The 23,905-nt window shown below is 42.6% G+C and overlaps 2 protein-coding genes across 6 annotated transcripts; both read right to left on the bottom strand.

Annotated features, from left to right (window-relative positions):
* Positions 1-2,255: 2,255 nt before the first annotated feature.
* On the bottom strand, positions 2,256-6,133 carry tmem119b (transmembrane protein 119b). Its single transcript, XM_077011308.1, has 3 exons — positions 5,911-6,133; positions 5,290-5,552; positions 2,256-4,225 (listed from the first exon to the last, which is right to left on the bottom strand). Exon 3 carries the CDS (start codon positions 4,187-4,189, stop codon positions 3,290-3,292), a length of 900 nt encoding a protein of 299 aa, XP_076867423.1. The 5' UTR covers positions 4,190-4,225; positions 5,290-5,552; positions 5,911-6,133; the 3' UTR covers positions 2,256-3,289.
* An 887-nt stretch (positions 6,134-7,020) lies between these two features.
* coro1cb (coronin, actin binding protein, 1Cb) lies at positions 7,021-21,252 on the bottom strand. Of its 5 annotated transcripts, XM_077011303.1 has the most exons (12): positions 20,478-21,252; positions 18,834-20,348; positions 15,726-15,925; positions 14,680-14,802; positions 14,439-14,568; positions 12,830-13,011; positions 11,678-11,797; positions 11,231-11,335; positions 10,594-10,739; positions 10,003-10,060; positions 9,064-9,306; positions 7,021-8,757 (listed from the first exon to the last, which is right to left on the bottom strand). In XM_077011303.1, the coding sequence occupies exons 1-12, from the start codon at positions 21,124-21,126 to the stop codon at positions 8,638-8,640; spliced, it is 3,591 nt and encodes a 1,196-aa protein (XP_076867418.1). In that variant the 5' UTR covers positions 21,127-21,252; the 3' UTR covers positions 7,021-8,637. The 5 variants fall into 5 exon arrangements, with proteins under 5 accessions (XP_076867418.1, XP_076867417.1, XP_076867419.1 ...); XM_077011302.1 differs by having other exon boundaries at positions 18,834-21,252; XM_077011304.1 differs by lacking the exon at positions 18,834-20,348 and having other exon boundaries at positions 7,025-8,757; positions 20,478-21,236.
* Between the last annotated feature and the right edge of the window lie 2,653 nt (positions 21,253-23,905).

Genomic DNA, 23,905 nt, shown 5'->3' with positions numbered 1-23,905 from the left:
GTTGATGATTAAACCGATGCAGTTGATGATTAAACCGATGTAGTTGATGATTAAACCGGTGTAGTTGATGATTAAACCGGTGCAGTTGGGATCTGCCATTCTCCTTGCTGCATCACCTGACGCTCATTGTATTTTATTTCAACTTGAAAACATCTGTAAATATATTTACAATGTTCTTTTAAAAAGTATGAGTACACCTTGATATGAGTTTCAACGGAAAGTGTGTCCTTCTGAATTTACATCTTTAAACAAGCAGATAAATAGGTTTGTTTCTTTATCCAGCACAACAAATACCACATATTAAAACCCAATTTTAAATTCACTTATCAAGCAATAAACTTCAAATGATTTTGGTTGGTCAAATTGTTGGGAAACTAATTTCTTCTTAATCATCAGTAATATACAGTATTTTTCAGCCTCAGATATGAGGACTTAGGTAAACTTATGGACATGTTTTACAATATTCTGTTTATCTTGTGTTATTTACTGGAATCATGTACAACTTGAAGATACACTTAAAGCTGCTTTCTCCAAGAAAGATTTATTTTATTCTTCTCCCCTATATTGCTTACAACATTAGTAAAATTTAATAAATTAAATTGCTGGGCAACAGAAAATAATTCTTTTATTTCCTCTGGTAAAACATGTTTATCATGTTGATTTGTCTTGGGCTCCTGTGTCTCAGGTTTCATACACACTCTAGCTCACGCGCATTACACACGTCCATCTCTTCTGGATTCTGAAGGCTGTAGACCATTTTGAGAACTTCAGGTCCACTGACTCTTTGGAGAAAAAGTCAAGGAATGTTAGTGCAGGACAGGTACTGCAGTGTGACATCATGAATCTTCAAGTGAGTTTCCATTTTGGGTCATTCTTGAACTTCCCTAAACCACTTTCCATGAGGAATGCATAACAGAAGGAGAAATAGGACATATGCTTTATGTTATCAGGTAAACAAAAATGATGCCAGGGTTGTATTGTTTACTGTATACTTTTTTAATGACTGAAGAACATCCCCTCATCCCCTGTTCTGATCACACTGCTTACGTAAGGCCACATTTTTTGCTGCATCTCAATTTGTTTACTTCCCTTAGGACTTCTCAAGTATAGTGTTAGTACTGAGTCCTCCTCTGTTTTGACCTGTTAAGAATCATCAGGTGATTTATGTGCAGCTTCTCTCCATTTAGGATGATCTGTAGTGCACAGAAACAAGTGCAACCTGTTACAAACCCTCTAATGAAAATTATAAAATGCAGATAAAAAAAAAAAGATAAAATGTGATGACAATTTAATGGAGTCATGTAATAATACAATATTTTTCATAATGATAAAACCTTTTCAGAGTCATAATGGAATAAATGTCCACTGTATTGCTAAGAAGGTCTGTGCTGCACTTTACAGTGTGGAGTAAGTTTGTGGCTGTTTGAAGCAAGAGGTGTGTGATAAGGTCACCAGCCACCAGGGGGCACCCTCAGGCCCAAGTCCCTTTGTAGCGTGGACCATGCCTTCCAGTCCTTCTACAATGATTATAGATAGCAGGAAAGCACTGACCAAATTACTGTTTCAGCTTAGCTATACAGGAATTGATGAGTTATGCTGACAAATATCTCCCATTCTTCTGGATCTTGTTGCAATAGGGACCCTATAGCTCACGTGCTAGCGAATGATTGTAATAACACCATGATCATGTGTTTGGTTCTCAGTATACACACACAGTGATCAATACATAATTCACAAAGGATAACAGTGACTACTGAATGCTTTAAATGTAATAACACTGTATGTCATTTCTAATATTCTAAAACGTCACTACGTCATTCTCTAATATGTTATGTTTGAAACTCAATTTTGGTTGTAAAGCACATAAGTTTTGAAATTAACCTGTTTGACACATTTTAAAGTGTGTCAGTGAATTACTTTTCTTATAATTACAGGAGTCAAAATCTTATATAGTTACAAAAGTAATCAAATCTGATTTAATGTTATTAAAATTACATTGGTTATTATCTGTGCTATTTGCTTTCTTCATCAGTTGAACTGAAATGACCATAATCTATCTGCTCAAAAATAAATAAAATCTTCTCATGTGAGCACAAGAGGCTGTCATTTACCAGTAGTTAGATCTGTCCTTTTAAAAGTAGTAGCCAATAGATGAAACAACTTTGCAGCCAGTCATGCTGGTGATTGCAAACAAAGGAAAGGGATTGCAATTAAATTAGAAAGTTATGTGTGTTAACATATAGGAGCTGATCCAATGTGCATTAATCATTTATTTAACCTACATAGATTATAATGTATTATCATTAAATAAAATGCAGTTAAACTTTTCAGAGATCTGCAGTTTGCCAGGTTACTTATTTATGTTGAAAAGTCAAACAAAGCATAGATTACAACATTACAGTAAACACATTTTTATTAATGACGTAGCTATAAGCAGAAGGGATGATACTGCGTTAAAAGGTATAGACTTCTGTGCAGCACTGGCCTGAGCCAGGCAGTATCTCAGTGCCAGTGGAAACATTTTCATTTGGGGCATTTAAACAACTGTCTGTCTCGAGGGAGCACTGGAAGCGTCTAGAACACACACATCTCCTTAACAGGATAGCAAGAGGACACATTTGGTGCGCTTACTGTCCTGCTATCATTCATAAGGCTTGAAGATGATGTTGGGGCAAAGCTACCAAGATATCCTGCAGTTGTGGAGTCTTCTACCCACTCTGGTTTAAGCAGTGTGATCTCAAACGATGTGTCCGTTGTTGATGTGTATCATTATATTCAAAGATCATCTGATTTTCAGATGTAAATATTTGTACCATATTTTTTGTGCTGCCATCCATTTCTGCTATAGCAGTTATTGCTTTAGATTTATTCACATTACTTTCAGACTATACTTCGTAATAAAGCTACAGAATTCATATGATATTAAATTATAAAATTATATAGGGCTCTCTACTCTCTAATTTTCTTCTGTAGTCATAAGATACTTATCCACAAGTAAAACAAACTGTAGAGGTTGTTGTAATGAGTTGCATTTGACATATAACAGAATAGTGGTGTGATGTATTATATGTAAAGTCAATTGTGATGCTAAATCCATAAAACCTACAATTACAATTTGTCCTTATTTGTTCATTTGTGTGATCACATCACACTACACACTGCATGTTACATGCTATCGGAGACACGCACTTGTAATTATGTCCAAATATTTCTGTCGTGGCTTGAAAAACTTTGGAAACAAAGTCTGGAAAGAGCTGTCTGCAAACAGCCTCTGGAAAAATCGTCCCGGCTAGAATGCTGTTTTCTCTTCGCTGATGAACGGTGCGGCAGAAGCAGCGTCTTCCTGTTTGTCCGTGTCTCTCTGGGCCTCCAGCTCCTCCGAGCCAGATGGATATTCACTCTCTGGAGAGAGGTCAGAACTTGAGGGGTCACGGTTTTCCATGTGGCGAGCAGACGCGTCCTGGAATGTTCCGGAGTCTGTCTCTTCTTTGGGCTCTTCGTAGACGTTCCGTTCTTCTTTCTTCCCCTCTGGCTCACGAGCGCTTCCCCCGCCGTCCTCCTCCACTCCGTGGTTCTCTTGCTCTTCGGCAGGCGGGATGCAGGGTGGCTTCACTGGTTCCTTCTCCTCCTTCCACGGGGCTTTGGTTGGGGTACGGAGGTTCCTGCTGGCCAGGATGATGTCCTCCTGGAGCTGCTTGGCTGAGTTAGCAGGCCCCTCCACAAGGCCTCCGGCTGCCTTCTCAGGCACCTCACTGAACAGTCGCACACCTCCTGTCTTGTCCGTTTTGTTGACGTACATGTCGGCAGGGTAAGAGCACGGGTAGTAGGCGCTGGTCTTCCTCCTCCGGCTCAGCACCACCGCCGAGCAGACGAGGAAGATGATGACAACAAGCAGGCAGGTGACGACCAGGACGAGAAAGAGGTTCTCCTGCAGGAAGTCCACCACTTCCGTCAGGAGGTGTCGCTTGAACTGGGGGCGCTCCTCCTCCACGGTGATAGCTGTGAGCTCTGGGGGTTCTGGGCTGGGGGAGAGGACACTGGGACTGGGCTGTAGGCTGGACTTGCCAGGCTCCGAGTAGCCGCTGCCCTCCGAGGGCAGGCCGGAGATGAGCCTGGTTGCATGGCCGGCTCCCGCCCAGCACAGCAGAACAGACCATGTGATGATGTTGAAAAACACAGAGGGTGCCATCCTCCAATCAGATATCTGCGCTCAAATAACCACCCCCTCAAAAAAAATAAAAATAAAAATACAGTTAACAAAACCATCTGGTCAAATTTAATTGTTAACATACCAAAGGATACACAATCTAAATATGCACACATATTTTTTACCTATAAACTTTATAAAATATATATTTAACTGGACAAGAGCAGGTTATGAATTAATATTTAAGTATTATGATTTGTGATTATATGTTCCTAGATGAATGAAGCTATAAAGTCATATGTGCTGTTTCCATAAGCTACCTTGCCAAAGAAGAGATTTTAGTTGCAACCCAGAGTTCCATGCATGTCAGAAGCCCTCATCTGATACCTCACCTCCACGCTGTCCACACGTCTAACCCTAACCTTCACGTTTCCTGTTCCTATCTTACCGAAACCTCAGGACCTTCTCTCAAGACAATGAAACCCCACGCTTCTCATTTCATTGAGCGTAATATTTATCCATGTCAGATTGACACTATTTAGAGGGTCAGGGTGAGAAGAGTCAGCTTTGCGCTGTCTGTCTACGAGAGGGCAGGAGTGCCAGTGGAGTTGACCCTGTAATCCTGCCCCAAAAGGACACTGCCAGTACTACTGAGTAAAACGTTCACACTGGAAACAGAACTCAGGATACACACACACACACACACACACACACACACACACACACACACACACACACACACACACACACACACACACAGAGGTGGGGGGCAGGAGGACTCGCTCTGAGAAGATAACAAATCTTCAGCAGTCTGCGGTGATCTTTTTCCCCTCAGTGTCCTACAGTATCAAAGGTTTTTCCAAATTTAGACAAAAGTGCTTCACAGCATGCAAACTTCCTTTAATGCAAATCATCAAGCTTTAAAGCACAGCTGGATTAACGAACCAAAGTAAACTATGATCTAGTTAGGAATACATTTTCTGACCAAGCAAAAATGTGCTTCTCCTTAGTTTTCCGTTAGCCTAAGTCATTTCTAACATTAAAGCAGTTTTTGCAGCATGAGCCATTACTTTGAATTCGCTCCACTGGTAACTTGAAAGAAAACAGAAGAGAGAAGAAAGAACAAAACCCCATCCACATACCTTATGCCTGCTGGTCACATAAGAGAACTGCCTGTAGTTTCAGATGAAGCCAAAGCCCCAAACAGGAGCCTGAAGGAACTCTTTAATTTCGAGTGTCTTCTTTCCTCCCACTGTATGTCGTAGGTTCTTTTGTGAGATGCCTGTGAGGTGAATAATGGCTGGACCGGTGTGGAGGGAAAAGAAACTTTCAACTGCTCCCCCTCTCTCTGCGTCGAGCACGCACGCACACACACACACACTCCTCCCCGTCTGAGAGAGAGTGCCTGGCACGGACGTAGTTTTGGGGGGGGGACGGGGGGGACATGTCCCCCCCACTTTTTCAAAAGCCGGTTTTGGTCCCCCCCAGTTTTTACAGTTAAAACCAAATATTTAAGTAGCGACGAAGTCATGTCCCCCCCACTTTTTAACGGTTAAAAAAACAATATCCAAATAGCGACAAATCTAGCACTAGGATCATGCAGCTCCGAGCTCCCCCCCCCCCCCCCCGCTCAACAATTTTTGTTCACAGCGCTCAACAATTTTCATTCAACCCCCCCCCCCCCCCCCCCCCCCCCGCTCAACAGTTCGCCAACCCAGGTTGTGTCCCCCCCACTTATGAAATCAAAACTACGTCCATGGTGCCTGGGACAGTTCCAGACAGATTGTTCTCGTTAAGCTTTTGCTGTGCATGCATGCGCGTGAGAGCGATTGTGTGCGGGTTGTTTTTCATCACTTCTCTCCACATTAGTGGACCGATGTACTGAAGTAGCGGTTCTGTTTGTGGACTCGCGACATGAGGACGTTCTGCGCTAACATTTTTGAGGTCTGCGCATGGTCACAGATACAAATCGTATTAGTTACAAGCATTCACTAGGAAATGCTGGTTAGATTATTTCAGCACTTTATATATGATGGCGAAAGCTTTGAAATGACCATCTTAGCAGCCCTGAGGTGAAGGGATGATCTGCAGATGCAGGGAAGCACGCTGGAAGAGTTTTATGGTTCCTGTGCGCATGTGGCGCACACATGCCACAAACCCAGCAATGGTTCTGGGGAGGTAACCCGCCCACGCAGTGGTTAGCACAGCTAACTCGTCCAAACGCTATTAAAATCAAAGGTAAACAAACTACAGGTAGTCAACACTACCCCCTAAATACCTCCACGTAGTCTGCTTGGAGATTTAAATGATTTGCCAACTGTGGATGGATAAACGTAGCACAGGCCCCTCTTATAGACTGACTGCGCTGTGGAAATTCATCGGGCTTGTGTACTTGTGGAACGGTAAAGTTCTAATATGATTAAAGGAAACTTATCTACACCATAAAACCAACTGCACGTGGAAGACTCAATCTGAGGCCTAAGAGGGATGTAGTTATTCCATGCAGGACACACAATGTCAGCAAAGACCGATGATTTCTGTGGTGACCTGCAGCACGCGCCAGTAGGGACAACGTGATGCTTCTCGGACAGTCTTACTACAATGTGACGCCTGGATATAATTATTTGTAAAATAATACGACCTGTCTTGAGTAGACAAATGTCTGACACATTTTAGTGCTACAATCTAGAGTGCTTGTTTTATGGATCAACATTTTTCTGGATAATAAGTTGTACAACGGTACAGTTTGTCATCATTTGTACTCTGCTCCACTTTCCCCACCTGGTTCAACTCCAAAAACACGTATGTACGATTGTTTAGGTCTGCACAGGTTTAAAAAAAAAGCAAATCAGTTGCACAGTGAGCAAGAACAAACCAGGCAGCTCCAAATGTGAACGACAGGGTTTATTGTTGGGGGTAGTCTTGTTTAGGTGAAACCTGGAATGCATGCACAAGGACACGTAAGTGTTTCAGATTCATTTCGGCCAGTCCGGAGAGGCCGAGCTAAAACCAATAATACACCAAGAAGAGGCACCACTACGATTACAGATCATTTACAGCGGCCAGGGCCGGAGACCGAGTTCAAAGGTCAGATTCAACATCGGGCGATGTCCCTACGATGCGTCTAGGATGGTGCGAAAGCGCCAGAGGTTGATCACGTGGGCGTGTCGGCAGGCTTTTAAAAATGTGTTTTAAATAAACGAAGCGGCTATAACAATCTCTGAACAAGTGGGCGAGTTGTGATGTGGGAGCAAAAAACAACAACAAAATAAAACTATTCGTTCTGTAATTGTTAGCTTGTGCTTTTGGGATCATACAGGCAGCAATATCTGGCCCAAAAGCTACACGAGGTTTCTGTCTTCCTTAAAAGTCAGAAAACCATGCCTTAATTCTAAGATCACAACATAGTTCATTTATGGCTGAAAAGAGCTCGTTCAACCAGCTCGTCCACAGCAGCAGTAAAACCAACATCCTTCCTTACACCCTGTTACTTTTATTGCTATTGGAGAGCTTGACAAAGATATTAAAATCCCCTAATTGTACTGCATTTGTCATAGCAAGCAAACCCTGTTACTTAACCCTGTTTCTGTTGAGTGTATGAAAGAAGGAACCAATGTCTGTATTACTCTTGAGTGTGTGTGTGTGTGTGTGTGTGTGTGTAGGAGTGAATGGAATACCTGTGTATGTTTGTTACTGCAATTCTCCTTGTAGCCACAAGGATCACTGCTTAGGCACCACTACTATGCTATTGATACTGCTTTCATCAGAGGCCTGATTGTGGCAGGTAGTTTCTTTCTATCCTCCGATCATGCTCCTTTTCTGAAACAAGTCCTTTCTGCCAGAGATCCCAGAATCAGTGGACTCTGGTCAGAGAGCCCATAACCTCCACCCAGCTAAGATGTAACTCAAACTGGCCCAAACCTTCCCAGTGTGCAAGCTTATAAAAGATAGTAAAAAGTGTGAAGTTCATGTTTCTGTCAGCTATTCTATCTACAGCCAAAGGGAATGAAGATTAATGAACCAGACGACATGGGCATGGGTCACCCCACTTTTGGCAGAACAATTAGAGCAATACTGACGTATACAAACACTGCCGTCAGGTACCGTGGCAGTCGGTGTGAAAATTTAAACATCACAACTTTACAACAACAAAAATGTAAGAAAAACCATTAGCAAAAAATTTAAAATAGTCATCAGATAAAAATCAATGTTCATCAGCCCAACCGATCAAAAGGTAATACACAAAGACACAAAGCGAATATGGTGAAATGGCAATTCGCTAGCGAATGTATGGTGGGGAAAGATGGAGGGTGGGAGGGGGGGGGGAAGCAGCAGTCCATCTTGGAATGTTGCTTGACGTCATCTTTACGAGAAACACCAAGCGGAATGGTTGAACCGAATTATCGTGAATTTCTGGCAGTTACTGGCCCCCTGCCCGGCTGGAATCTTTCCCTCTGTACTGACATGGCGACCCGAGTCCCAGCGTGGTCTCAGATCGCCACTTTGGCCACCTGCTCTTCGAGTTTGGCAATTCGTCTGTCCTGAAGCGTCACCAGGTCTCTGAGGGATTTGACTTCTCGAAGCAACTCCTCCAGCTTGACTTCATTCTTCTGGAAAAGGAAATAAACAATACCCTCTCAGGACAGCTCGACACCTGCTGCGTTTACCAGACCTGGCACTGTCCCTTAGATGCACCAGAGTTGATTACATACAAATATAAGCTCATTTAAAACAGGAGCAACTGTAAAAGTGGTTCAAGTGACAGTTTTAACGAAATTTTTTTCAGTTTTTAAGTTTTAACGAATCTGGAATTCCAGAAATTCCGGAATTTAACACACTGGCACTTTAGATTGCCAAGTGATATTACTCGTTCATCAAATTGGTCATGCTGTATGATGTGGAGATGCAGCGCTTACTCTATTGAGCTGAGGAGAAGCTGGTTTTTGAGGAGTTGATGTCTCCTCCAATTTCTGTGGCAACTTGTGGTCCAGAACGTTCTTCTTGACTACTTTGAGGTCACGGTTCTTGCCAGGGACATAGCCGTGTTTCAGCGAGATCAGGATGGGCTCACCGTTCTTGCCCTCAAACCACTCCTCTGCTTCTAGGGCACAGTCCGGACCCGCGGTGTCCGGATACAAGTCGTCCTGGAACAGATCCGACTGCAGGGGTGGGACAACAGAGAAGGTGACGTAAATTATACTCCATGTTGTGTTGTGTTCAGTGCCTTACAAATAATTTTTTTAATCAAATCACAGCACAGGCATTTGGAATACAGATGATAAAAAAGGCCATGATATGCAAATGAACCCTCTAATATAAACATAATAGTTAAAAATCCTATCCAATTTCTGACCACATTCTTTCCAATCTGTGACCAGTCCTGTCCAATCTCTGATCAATCTATTTTATATTATATAATATGTACAATTTATTATTATATATTGGACACTGCGAAGCATACTGCCACTGCAATATATACTAATATAATCGCAATTTAGCATTTGATTAACATCATGCAGTCCTGCTATTTGGGTTTTTTATCCCCCACCAAATATTTTGGCTTTTTCTTTATCAACAGTACAAAGAAACACTGGCAATGTTTTAAAGACACTACTCAACGTGCATGTGACAGATGTAATAATTACAACAACAACAACAACAACAACACTGTCCTACTGCCAACTACATGCAACTGTTTCAAACCCAAATTGTAGTTTACGCATGATGACTGTCAGTATATATCAAAACCTGGTGAATTTTGTGCTATAATAATTCTGTATGTGATGCAATGATGATAGAACACAAATGTTTAATGCAATTCGAATATAATACAAAATAGTTACAATCAGTAATACCTTTCTGGGAACAGTCATGATAATTGGCTCACACTTCCTCTCATGAAGTTTATAAAACCTGTAAATACAGAAAGGGTTTCATATCCAATCACAGCCAATCATAGACCATTCTCATGTCCAATCGCAACCAATCATAGACCATTTTCACTCCAAATCACACCATAGGACACGACAGACATTTTTAAAAGGTACTAAGGATTAACTATTGGTATAAAAAAATGCAACAATTATTTTCATAATAATTACGCTGTTGATCTATGTTGTATTGACATGCTGACCGAAAGTTAACACTTATGGAGCTATTTATATAACTACATCGTATTTAGTATTTGACAGTCATCAAACACTACACTACACTAAGGGAAAACCTATGCAGACTGCAAAAGCCCATAATCTCTGACTGAAGTAAAAATGTGTGATGTCTCCCTCTAGTGGTAGTACAAAAAATGTTTTTTTTCTTTGCCGACAGTGTGCTGTTCCACAGTCTCCAGGCAAACTGGCCCTGGTTTTAAGTAAGGAAGGACTCTTGTACAAAGGAAAAGCACCATAGAGGTTTACCAGCAAACCAGCGTGCCTTATGGTGCTACCTACCGTGCAATCTCACACTTATTGACGTCTAGGCCCCGTTTGGGCATGTACCCCACGCCCCTCTGTGGTTCTTTGCTGGAGAAGGTGTTGAGGTAATGGACGTATGGGGCTTCATCTGTGATCTCAAAGTACCGGATACTGCTGTCGCCCTGAGTGTCAAAAGAAGGTGTCTCACACACACACCCAAACACAACCAGGTAGCTGAACATCTGATTGTCAGGTAAACTGACTGCCTGGCTCCGTAGCGGAGAGGTTAGTCTAAGGTTTAATGAAGGCTGATTTCTGGGGGTTGGTCTGATACCGTCTGAACTTAAAAACAGAACAATGAAGACAAATTCACACTGCACAGAGATCAGCAATGTCTTTTATCTGCACACTGGCAGGAGGCAAACTGACACCCACACAGACTTCAGCCAATCAGCGTCCGCAAGCAATGTTCAGCAGCATGTCTGGTTCAGGAGGGATTTAGAAAAGAAGCACTCATCTTGAAGAGCGTAATCTTGAAGAGTGTCATCTTGAAGAGTGTCCTTGGTGTGCTCCACCCCCCAAGCCCTGACCAGTCAGAGCTCTGAGAGTCAGACACGAAGTGTGGCCCAGTGTGTGGTGTGTCAGCCTCTCACGTGGACCAGGCCGTGCTTACCTTGCCACATAGGTAGACTATATTAGTGTCAGGGTCATAGAACGGTAGCAGCACGCCGTTACTGGTGTCCATCTCGTGCACAGAGATTGGGTCATCCATGTTCTTCTGCAAATTAAAGTTGTCATTACTTTCAGGAAAGCTTTGCAGTCATTTAAAGAGAAATTCTAATCTAAGACACATTGTCACTGCCTTAGTAATTTATTGCTTTTAAAGCTCAGGAGAGTTCTGCTCACACAACTATATCAGAATTTCGACAGTTGCTCTGAATGATAATTGTGCACAATTAGAGAAGTATGGGTACAATCCTGAAGTCCTGTCTGAACTGATCAGTATCCCGCAGACTGAACTGTCCTCTGTAAGCCACTCTATCCCGCAGGCTGAACTGTCCTCCGTAAGCTACTCTATCCCGCTGCGCTGGGCTGTAAAACCCAACAACACAGATCTTACCGGGTTCCACAGAGCCAGCTGTCTCTCACTCATGCGGCTGAAGCCCGTGGTGAAGATGTTGCCGTTGGAGAGGAAGATGGCCCTCATGGGCCGGGCTCCCTCGTGAGCCTTGTCCTTCTCCTGTAAAAGGCAGAGCAGAACGCTGACTTTTTCACATGCATTCACTAGACATACACTGCACTTTTTAAATGCTAGCATTTTTTTTTTTCATGGAGATCACTTCACAGTTTTTTCTTATAATGTCTTTCTGTTGTACGCGTGCATACACAAGGCGATCAGGCAAAGAAGCCGCACTGCACACATTACAAATTTCCTCGCAGCATTGGTTATGAATATTCTCAAAATCACAGATCTCAGGACAATCTACAGAATTCCATTATCGCGTGGGAAAACCAGAGATGATGGTGGATGTGTTGCATCTCGTGGGTCTGGGTTGTGCATTTATATGCACAGACAGGATGTATAAAAAGAAAAAGCACAGACTGTGATCATTTGTACAGGAGACATTACAGACGGCTCCAGCCAGCAGCTCTTTCATCTCTGCGGTCCCCTGGATACACCGTGTGCTGGTGCACCACTTCATAATCCCATCACTTTCTTACACTACAGGACTCATAAACCTTTTTGAGGTGTAAATATCAAACACATCTGATAACATTGGAGGGTGTCTGATCATTTTAGAGCTCAACCGAAAGATTGACTAATTTCTCTTCTCACACTAGCAGATCATCCGTGTCGTCAATCGCATCCAAGCTCCCACCTGTTCACAAGACCACCTGTTCACTAGTGCAACACTTCACCACACCACCTGTTCACCAGACCACCAAACTACCTGTTCACCAGACCACCTGTTCACCAGTCCACCTGTTCATCAAACTACATGTTCACCAGTCCACATGTTCACCAGTCCACATGTTCACCAGTCCACCTGCTCACCAGTCCACCTACCCACATGGATTAATGGATGGATTAATGGATTAATGGACCCACATGGATTAATACTGTCATAATATATAGATGGACAGAATGTATTTCGTTTGAGCGTGAATAGGAAATCTGGGAAATCTGACTTGTACCAGTGATCTGCCTGTAAACCTGGAGCAGAGATCCGTTCGTCTTATGCTACCTCTCCATGCGAGTGGAGCTACTCACAGCGATGACCTTGCCCTTGCGAGGGTCTATGACACGGATCTTCTTATCCTTGCATGCGGTGCAGATGAGGGTGCCATTACGGTTCCAGCAGGCACTGTAGATGACGTCCGGGTGCACGTCATCCAAGGAGATGAGCGACTCACCCGTGCCCACGTTCCAGATCATTATAACATTATCACAACCTGAACAAAGTCAGAAAGAGCAGTAAACCTTATAATACAGCCCATCCGCATCTTTATGTGAATGACAACTTGAAAACCAAACAAAAAATCCCTAGAAGTTTAAACAGGAATGTACAATATATCATATGTTAACCGTTATCACCAGACTGCCCTTAGCAGTAGCGATAGCACTAGAGGATGCTATTAGCAAATGAACCCTCCATCAAATCACAACACTTCTTATTTGTGTGAATTCTGAGTAGGAATAGGTTAATATTATTTCCTGTCATTACACTAGTGACAAAAATGTACCCGTATTTCTGTATTGTAAATACACTATGGTGTTTAAGAAGAACTAATACACATTAAAATAATTTCACCACAAACATTATAAGAATAAACAATTTAAAGAACCTCTGGAATTTATAACAGCAACGTTACAAAGCAACACTTTAAATAAATGTGAAATTGCCACAATTTCATATTTATTTCCACTGATGCCTCTGTGAAGACCACAACACAGTGACACAGGTATGACGTGCAGTATACCCAATACCCATTGTGCATTGAATGAAATGCGTATTGAACCTGTGATGTCATGACGTGTTCTCTGCAGGGAGACTGGAGTAACAGGTCTTTTATATCCACTTCTACTTGTTAAAAAAAACAGTGATTGTACATGGCTCTGAGAGTTTGAAATTCTATAATTTTCAGTGTCATATGATTAAAATCTCTTGTTCACCAGTCTGAGATATTCCAGTATTGGTTTTGTCTGTGACTTGAACAATTGCAGGATCCAGATGAGTCACTTTGATGAATCACTGCATTTACATGAACCAGCACACAAGTCATCGAGGAGAACACAGTGCAGGCCGGCCTTTAACAGGTCCAGGTCTCACCATGTTGTTTATACACTGCAAGGCTTATCGTAACCATAATATGTAGCAATATTATTACAGTAATATTTTGTTCATATGATACAGCCCTAAATTTAAATTCAATACTGAAGTCATTTCAGGTGCTGGTGTTAATTCCAAAATGAACATATCCATTACATCTTATTTTCTCCAAAACCATCTTAATCATACATACTTTCAAAACCAGAAACCACAAAAATATCACAGGTTTCACAATCAATTTACTTACGGTTTCTCCCAATCTAATTTTTCACAGTCAGGATCATTTTGGACACCGTTTGCTGTGCATTTCTAATTGTTTAAAACACTCCGAATGTCACAGGCTAAACAAAATACTACACACACTTATTTCTCCAAGCCAATTCGTGTGGCAATTAGTACCGCTGTACTGACACCCAGACTCCTGTGTCTGTGAACTTCCCTCCTCATTTGCGTACCCTTGCAGAGCGTCCGGCCATGACTGCTGTGTGTGTGTGTGTGTGTGTGTGTGTGTATGGCGGGGGCAGGGGGGGTCTGCTGTTGGTTGCCTACCTGCACTCAGGAGAACATTGCGGGCCGTGGGGTGCCACGTGACGATGCCCACACGCTTTGAGTGCCCTTCCAACACCACCACGGGGTCAGAGAGAGCAGTGGTCAGCCCGTTCTCAGGAATCTGCCACACCTAGACCAGATGGCAAAGCGGAGCAGCATTTTGACTTTGCTTACTTTGTAAGTCCAGTGTTCGTGTCAGGCTAAAACATTTCACGCGTTGCGTTACGCTGCGTGCCCGTACCATCACAGTGCAGTCTTCAGAGCCGCTGGCGATGACGTGGTCGTTGTGTGGACACCAGTCGATGTCCAACACGGGGCCCGTGTGGCCACACACGGTAGGGTAGGCTTTGTCAATACGGCCAGTCTACGCAAGGAACACCAGCAGAGTCAGAACCTTTCAGAAACCCAACATTCTACATGCAAGAAAATGGTGAGGTAACGTTATGCAAATATAACTGCGCTTTTTTTACTTCTTTTCCATTACTGCTGGTCTTCCAAGACAAATTATTAATAATAGAATTTTAGGAAAATGTAATCTGTGGTTCAGTGCTATTGCTTTCAAGCATTGGTGAGATATTTTCACTTTAAGGACTGCTCATTATTAATGTGCTCAATAATTATGATAATGGAATGACAATAATTATGATAATGTAGTGACATTCTCATCCATATTTTTTAAGTGAGTAAGGTGACACTGAAACACACTATGCGTCTCTTCATTACTTTAATTACAGAAAAAGGTCTTTTCTTCTTTCGGATGAACACTGCAACAGCACATAAAATACACAATATTACAATGATCAACTATGGCTTCTTGCTTCACCTGTGTAATACTTTTTGCACATTGAACCCAAATATGTTTTCAAAATCTCTCAATCACCCAGTGTTTTTATGTTCCAGGGAAAGTGAATGCTCTCTATGTTGGCAGGCATAGAAGAAGTCAATTTGTACGTATTTTTTTGTACAAAACAAAAAAAACAACAGCCTTATTAATAACTGTATAAAAGAGAGTAATGTAAAAACTCTGTCAAAAATATCTGTCAATTAAAAATCATACATGACAGAAGAATTCTAAAACATTAAAATTCAGGCGCATATATTTTAGTTTGTGAAACAAACAAAAAAATGGTTAGTTTTGTTGGCCAGTCTTATGGTTGGCAGTATTTCTTCACATGCCCGAAGCACAAAGAAGAACAAGAAGACGAACATATATAGACCCTTTCTCATACCCAACGCCACTGACACACGCTGCCTTGTTTGCTACTCTTTTGCATCCAGACTGGCTACCTTCTGTAGTGGGAGGACGAGGAAGGCTCCGCCCCCGCTGGCCTCGATGATGATGGCGACAAACTTGGGGTTGGCGGCGCAGAAGGCGCTGTCCCAGGTGACCCGCGACACCCTGATGTCATCGTAGCACTGGTCGTTCTTCACCGCCTGGCCAAACACGTGGCGGAACTTACTCTGCCGGACCACTCGCCTGATCATGTCTGAGGGTGGAGGAGAGGGGCACTTAGGGTGGAGGAGAGGGGCACTTAGGGTGGAGGATCGCAGGGCAACGTCTACTGGCTTGGTATTAAGGAGGTGATTGATCAATTGATGATTGATAGAAAGCTAAACTGAAAATCAAGCAGACTACCATACTTCACTGTACTCCAGATTACATGTCTAAGAGATGAGCAATACTCATAACAACAGTAAAAGGGCAATGTCCAGTGCCTTAAACGTTTTTGTACTTTTAGTACTGACAGCAGTCAAAACATTAGCAGAGCTGCCCAGTTAGCCTGACCTTAATTAACCACTAATCACAAATGAGATTTGGCCCTCAGCCACCACTAATGAAATCCATTAATTCATTTCAATTTAGTACAAGTACTATGGCAACTTCATCATAGTGAATGCTTCCTCGGTACAAACTAGTTACAGCCTGCAGACAGTGTTGTCTGTGCACTGTGCAACCCAAGCTCTCCCTGCTGACTGTACTGCACATGATACGGCACGTGACAGGGTGTCATATCACAACCTGACAAATTTTATGTTACTGTGCTATGTACTGCAAAGAGCTAATCACTATTAACAGTAATCTGCAGTGAAGTAGTGTGCTCTGAATAGTAAAAGCATTCCCCCCCCACTTTAAATCGTGCAGCCAGCTTCACGAGATAAGCCCAGAGTGCAGATCTGGATCTCTGACTGCAACTTAAATACGTGGGAAGAGTAGACTGTATATTTTGTAAAACAATGCCTTTAAACTCCAGCAATAGTAAAAAAAAAAAAAACACAAAAAAACAAAACAACAACAACAGCGTGTGTGTGACCACGCGTAGCCCCAAGTCAAACCAACCTTCAGAGCCATCTTTAGTGTAACCAGATTTTACACTATGTCATGACGTAATTCCAGTGACGTCGTCAGAAAAAAAAACGTGGGATTTCAGTGTGGCAAGCAAATGACGTCACAGCATCTATCAATACGGGGTTGTTCACGGCACTCTCCTATAAATGACCCATGGCTAATATCCACCTTAAACACATTGCAGTAAAGAATTCAGTACAAATCTAATTTCTGAAGCATCGTCATGCTACTAACCTGCGTTGAATACACGTCATTCAATTTAAAGAGCTGTAGCAGGCTACTAAATAAACTAATCCCAGAATTTGTTTATATTTGTTGCTCAGGTGAAAGAAAAAACGTTTTCCTGATCCCAGTTCTCACCTATTTCGATGCATATACAACGCTGCATCCCATAGTAGTAAGTTTCACCGTGTAATTACCGCTAACAGACGCGCAATTCAAACTGTAGCTACACCGGTTAAGCGCCCTAACCATGTTCCCTATGGCAATTACCTCGCCATCTCCAAGCCTTCCTGCTCGAGCAATATTAAATTGTAAATTTGTAAATATCGTACATTATGAGCCACCAAACCGACCACTCTACTATCGTGGTACCGGTGGGAGATGCCTGGAAGTAGGTCGTTTCTGTGGCTCTGGTCGGCGATGTAACCAGCAGATGCGTTCAGCTGCCTTTCATGATGGAAATTGCAAAGAGATGCGCAAAAGCTGCAAATGTCCAGTTTAACAGGGACATCTGAGATACCACAATGCGGTATCGTAAATATACGCTGCAAAAGCATCACATTCAAGATGGTGGTACAGGTTACAAGGAGAAAATTAAATCTTGCAAAAAAAATCAATGAGGTGCAGGGAGTACTGTTGTACAAGTGCGTTATGTGGAAATGAACGCTAGCTGGCTAACAGCTATAGGCTAAGAACAAATGAATGGATGTGTTGGTCACTTCAGATGAAAAAAAACGATAAATGGATGAGGAGAATTTCTGTGCCCAAGATCTTCAGCGTGGCGTATTTATTAGTGCCCAAAACGTGAGGTCGCTCGCCTGCTGGCTATCTGACTCTACATTTCGGACATTTCGGTGCTTTTCTTTGATTCAGTGTTACAGTGCTGGCTAACATCGCTACGGTACCGACCCATCACGACTAAACGGGCAACTTTTAGCCATCTAATGCGGGATTTTGTGGTAACAAATCCCAGCGTGCGCAGAAAACGCGCAATATACAAGCGCTGCGCGGTCTTATTCAATCGCAAATTCTCACACTCGGGTTCTACATTAATGGCAAGATTGGCGCTTAACTGTAGCTGATGAGACCCGGGTCCATATATTGTAAATCACTGGTGCCTGCTGAAAACGAGCTAGCATTGCCGTGGGAGAACGGGCTGCAGAAATGTCAGAAGAAACACACAATGACAGGAGTGGTTTTTCTTACCTTTTATAATACTGTTATTTGTTCCTAGGTGTTAATTTCAAAACATGAATATTGTCCCCAGACGCAAATCCCTAAATCGATTGCCGTTAGCCACAAAGCTTTACCCCCTTTCCTTTATCTGAATGAAACAAGAGCAACGCCCTTTCCTGCTTCTCCCCTCCTACTAAATACCACCAAGTGATGCACACCACAACACACAGCGAGTCACACAAAATCCAATTCGGAACCACAGCACTATTAAATGTTAGGTCACCGACATATTATACCTGGTGTGTTTAGAAATTCCAGTCAATCACGGCATCCACATTATATGGGTATATCCTATACACAACACCTCTGAATGTGTGATGTATGTCTCTCTCAGAATCAGCCGGAGACAAGTCGCTGAGTATCACTTTTATATATGGCGAGTTCTGGGAGTGAATATTTTTTACACTCAAGGGTTACTCACAAAATTGTTTTCGACAATATACTTGCATGTATCTAATAAAGACAAAGAAATGGTTCCAGGTTGGGGTGAGCCTTTAAAAAGCCATGTTGGTGTATTTCAAACTTAATGAATCGTACAGATCAATCATATTTAATTATTAGGAACAGAAACACCAAGAGACTAGACTCACCTTTCTTTGGGGACAGTCTCCTTTCCATTTGCGATTGATCAGTTTTTTTTACATCAAAGGATTTCGTCATGTTCATCACCTTAATACTCTGGTTTCCATGATTAGCTTTGCTTTCTGTTAGATTTGCTTTGGTACTTTGGTGTGCCCTTTTCTCACGTGTCTGGTCGGTTTCTTTAATGAGTTCAGAGACAGGTCTGAATCGGGCTAAGCCATTGTCATCTAAAGTGCAAGAGTCACCTCTCAGACTGCGGTAAGTGTCTCTGTTTGTGACTGAGGTCAGGTTGATTTCCTCTTTGTCCAAAATTCGGGTCAAGTATGGTGCATAGTCACATTTTTCACACATGCCTTTTGAAAGTGAGTCTGTTGGCACATCCTTCTCAGTTACTGCAGGAACAAATGGGTTTGGAGGTTTCTTTGGTACCGGTGGGGGAGGACCTTTTAATTTGGCCTTTTTTTCTAGTATGTGTCTTATTTGAGATATGTCCTGTCGTCCTGATGTTTTTTCAGGGTTAACGTCAACCGTTTGTGTCCAGATGTCCATATCAGCCATGACCTGCTCATCTGAAGAATCCAGATAACTTCTGGGAACATCCGGTTCCAGATGATAATCTTCTGGTGCACACATGTCTGGTGCGTCTGGGTAGAAGGACAACATGTGGAGACCTGATGGGAGCATGTCAAAGTCCTCCGTGACAGATTCTAATGCTGCCTCTCTTCTGCTCATTTTGATGTTTTGCAGAAGGAGGTCAGAATACTGTTGAGGCCGCTCTACTGCGCGAGCGGCCTTGGTGGCTACGACTTTACTGAAAGGATTCTTGGGTTTCTTCGCAACTGGTGGTGGTGGTCCTTTAACTTTAGGTGTTTGTTCCCTTTCGGCCACAAACAGGTCTGAGATTATGCTCTGCATCTCATCCTGGGGGCCAAATGGATGGGACACCTCAGACAACTCTTTTGCCTGTTTCTCAGGTAATGTACGAATCTGGCATGGCGGGGTGATGACAGCATTGAAGGAAAGAGGTTTTTTTCCTTGCTGCAGAGAAACTGGCAGTGTTCTCCTCTCTCCTCTACCACAGGTTCCCTCAAACTCGTCCAGTGGGGAGCTGTTGCCTGCTTTAGCTGGATCCCCATTCAGGGCCATCTTACTCTCTAGTGCAGGACAACAAAGAGCGGGTTGATAACCAGGTTCACCGTCTCTACTCACAAACTGTGATAGAGCCCCTGATACTCCCACTCCAGCTACGTGAGGTTCCACTGTGGCCGAGACGTTTTTAGCACTCAACTCGGCAAGTTTCCCAGACGGCACAGTCGCCGAGTGCTTTTCCATAAGTGATGGTGACTGCTTCCCATGTTTGCGTCTGGTTTTACCCTGGTTGCTAGATGCCATGCTGCAGGAATCAGTCAAAGTATCAGTTTGATTTACATCCGAGTGGAATGTGCTCAGTTCCTTTGGCTTAAAGTCCTCTTCAATCTTCAGTTGGACCAGAACATCGTCTGAATCTGCGGCGTCTGTAAGGTCTTCAGGGTCAGGGTAACATGAATCAAGCAGTGAAAGAGTGTCTTGTTGTAAAGAGCTATACATCCCTGAGCATCCCGTCTGAGTTAATTCAGGTGCATGAGCAGAAACGTACAATGTTTTGTCCTTACCTTTGCCTGAATTGCACGTTTGATTCGATGTGTTCATGCCTTGTGCAGGGAGACAGGCGTCCTGGCTCACGCTGCCACTCTGTCGGGATGATGGCATCCAGATATCATCAGTTTCAAGAAGCACAAAGTTATCTTCTGTTGTATCCGCTTGGCAAGAAATTTCAGACAAGTTCAGGGTATTTTGGGGGTGAGGCAGGGTTTTGTTAGTCATTCCTTTTGCAATGTCAGGTTGTAGGTGTTCGGCTGTGCTAAATGAAATACAATTCTCTGGATCTGTGCTGTTCTTTACGCTGGATTTTGACGACAACCTCCTCAAACCTTGAGCTGGTGTCAGTCCTGGATGTGATGTCAAGTGAAAACCATTCTGGTCCTGGCTGGGTGAGTCCATACAATTGCTGTCATCAAAATATATCACAGGTTTCTGGACAGAACAGCACTCCTGCAGGGAGGTATGTCCTTGCATTTGCTCCTGTTCGGCAGTGGTAAAGCCGAAGTTTGGACACTCTGCGGAGCTTTCGCTGCTGTCTTCTTCGCTAAGCTCAGACCGGTCCTCTTCTTCTTCCTCACTCTGGTTTAACAGCTCATGGTCATCTCCTGTGCTGGTGGACACCCCTTCTTTTGCTGGGACTTTGTCCTGTCTCTGTCCCATTCCCTCTGCAGAGACAAATCACTCCATGTTAGCATTAGCATATGAGACTGGCATGCCAGGGTAATATCTTTACCTTCCTATCTCAGTCTCTCCCTTGTTTCTCTCTCATCACTCTCCTTCTAGTATGGTGCAATGTCTATAATTAAATGGCTCTCAGGGCAGCAAGTGAGTCACAGAGCCAAAATGGGAGCAGGACAACTGGCTCTGTAGATTGGTCACCAGGTGCGAAGGTCACATTAGACCCAAAAGGGGAAAACCCACAGCCACCAAACATATCCCCTGGCTCTCCACAAAAACATTCCAGACCCTTGAATGGGCACGCTAAGCTGCTATAAGGTATTGCTAGTAGTCACTCCCCAAAATATAGTAAACTGTTGTTTACAAATGTATTTTACAGTTTCTTGCACTTTAATTAATGCCACCAAATACTGACACTGTGTCAAAGTCTTTCCATTAATTGAGACTATTAATTGTATTACCTACACATATAAAAACCAGATGAAATAAAATTCTGGAGGAGACAATCATTTTTTCTGTATGTTATTCAGATTTCCATGAACAAGATGGTGGTGCATGTAGAGTCTGCAGCCATGTGCTCACCAAACCTTTTTACATTTATAGCATTACTATATTTGGGCAGTCACTGAATTTCCTTTTACAATTGCAAGAAATATTTATATATCCATGACACAGGGATGAAGCATAAAAAATGTTTCAGTAGTTTTTACCATGTACTGTAAGATCATTCTGCTATATATCATAAAGGTTCCTAAAGTGTATGACCCCATCACTGGTTAAAGAAGCTTTTAAATGTTTATAGCTGTTTATTGCTGTATAAATGTTTATAGCCCACTTGATTGATTTGGTAGGCAGTGTGTCCTTGCCCTCTTAACATGTTAAAGATGCTGATGAAACAAATAGCCAAGCTAATGATCGGCAAAAATAACCAAAGTTCTAACGACATTGACCTTTTGATCCATTATGTCTGCAGTGCCTTTACCAAGTGGACTATAATATGCGATGACATGATGGACTTTCAAAGGAAGAGAAGCATGAAGCAGACGCTCTGTGCGTAGCTCGACCAAACAGATGAACTGAAAAGCTAAAAGATGTAACTGTCTCCCCTTTGAGTCTTGGTTCTTTTCAAGGTTTCTTCCTCGTGCTCTAGGGAGTTTTTCATGGCCAGTGTCATCTTTGGCTTACTCACTGGGGGCTTGGACTTGGACATGTGTACCGCTGCTTTGTGACAGTCGATGTAAAAGTGCTATACTAGTACATTTTACTTACTTACTATAGTGCCCATTAAAAGACTGGGAAGTTTACCACAAACATTCTTGGATATATTGGTACATAAACTGGACTATTACAATTACTCTTCTGTATCCAGAGTTCTTAGAGGCAAGTTATAGGTAAATTGGACTATTACGTTTACTCATCTGGATCCAGAATTCTTGGAGGCAAATTAGAAACCCACAAGAACTCTGGATGTAGACTACTGGTTATAATACTCCAATTTACAATTTATTTTTTATTCTGTACTAATCACTTTTTAAAAATACTCATTGTGCCTTAGCGCCTCATTTCACAATTAAATCCCAGTACAGTTACGAACTCTGATGTTAACACTCCTAATGAACTTCAGAGCAAATTTTAAACTGATATATTTTTGATGTATGGTTGAGAAGGATTTGTCGATTTCTACACTGTGAGTATGGGAGTCATGCGTTGACCTTCTGAAGATCACGGTAGGGATGACTGGTGTTGAGAGAGCAGAAGGCAACCCGTGATGTCACATTGTTTTTATCCTGAGCCATGTCTCATGGTAACAATTTATCCAAAATAGCTCATCTGTGAAACTGTATTACAAAAGTATGAGCAGGTTCTCGCAAATATCGTTAATAGCCAGACCACTAACCTTTACAGATCATACACACAGGTAACCAAACACTTGCGTCATTTATACATGTACACAAATTCCCATGTATATCTTATACGATAACTTGTCTTATCTTATCTTTTACATAACAACATTTTACATGCATGTGCTTTAGTGTCTGTTAGTATCTAACTCTCTCTTTAGACATTAGCTTTGATATGGTCAGGCTGTCTGCTAAGTCCATATAGGCCTACTCAGTTTGACAGAGTATGACGATGCCTGTTAGGGGTCAGATGGGTGACATGGTTGAACTGTGGTTATGTCACTACAAAGGCACCGCACTGTAAAGCTAATGGGTTATTTTTAGATGGACGGGCTCAGCTGCAGATATCCGAAGGAGCTCGGGGGAGGCGTGCAGACTGGCAAGGCATCAGTCCCTTCCTCAATCACTTCTACTTCACTCACGTACTTCCTTATTCTCTCATTCTCTCTAACCGTGTGGTGGAGGGGCACAGTATTTCTCAAGAACATGTGGCGGTGTAGCTGCACCCACAGTAAAAGTGCTGTACGCATGGCTGTGGTCTGATGTTCTTTTGGATCGAAGGCTGAGTGACAGGAACGGCGAGCACTTGTGTGGCAACTCTTAGAGGACCGTAAAAAGAAACCCATAAAAATAAACTTAATACAGATTTAAATAACCACTCTAACATGCAGATGGTGGGACTAAAATTAATCTGCTGTCTCACTGGTCATAAATCATCTGGCTTTTTGCGATGACACCATGCAAACCATTTCAGTAGAGCTAGGAGACACCGGCTACCTCGAATGACTTACCACTTAGTCAGATGTCAAATGATCGGTTCGGTATCTATGCAAACCAGTGGCCGGCTGCTGTGAGTTGTT

The sequence above is a fragment of the Brachyhypopomus gauderio genome, chromosome 7 (assembly GCF_052324685.1).
Source record: "Brachyhypopomus gauderio isolate BG-103 chromosome 7, BGAUD_0.2, whole genome shotgun sequence".
NCBI classification, from domain to species: Eukaryota; Metazoa; Chordata; class Actinopteri; order Gymnotiformes; family Hypopomidae; genus Brachyhypopomus; species Brachyhypopomus gauderio.
Note: the sequence above shows the minus strand (reverse complement) of the source record. Positions and strands in the feature narration are given on the sequence as shown.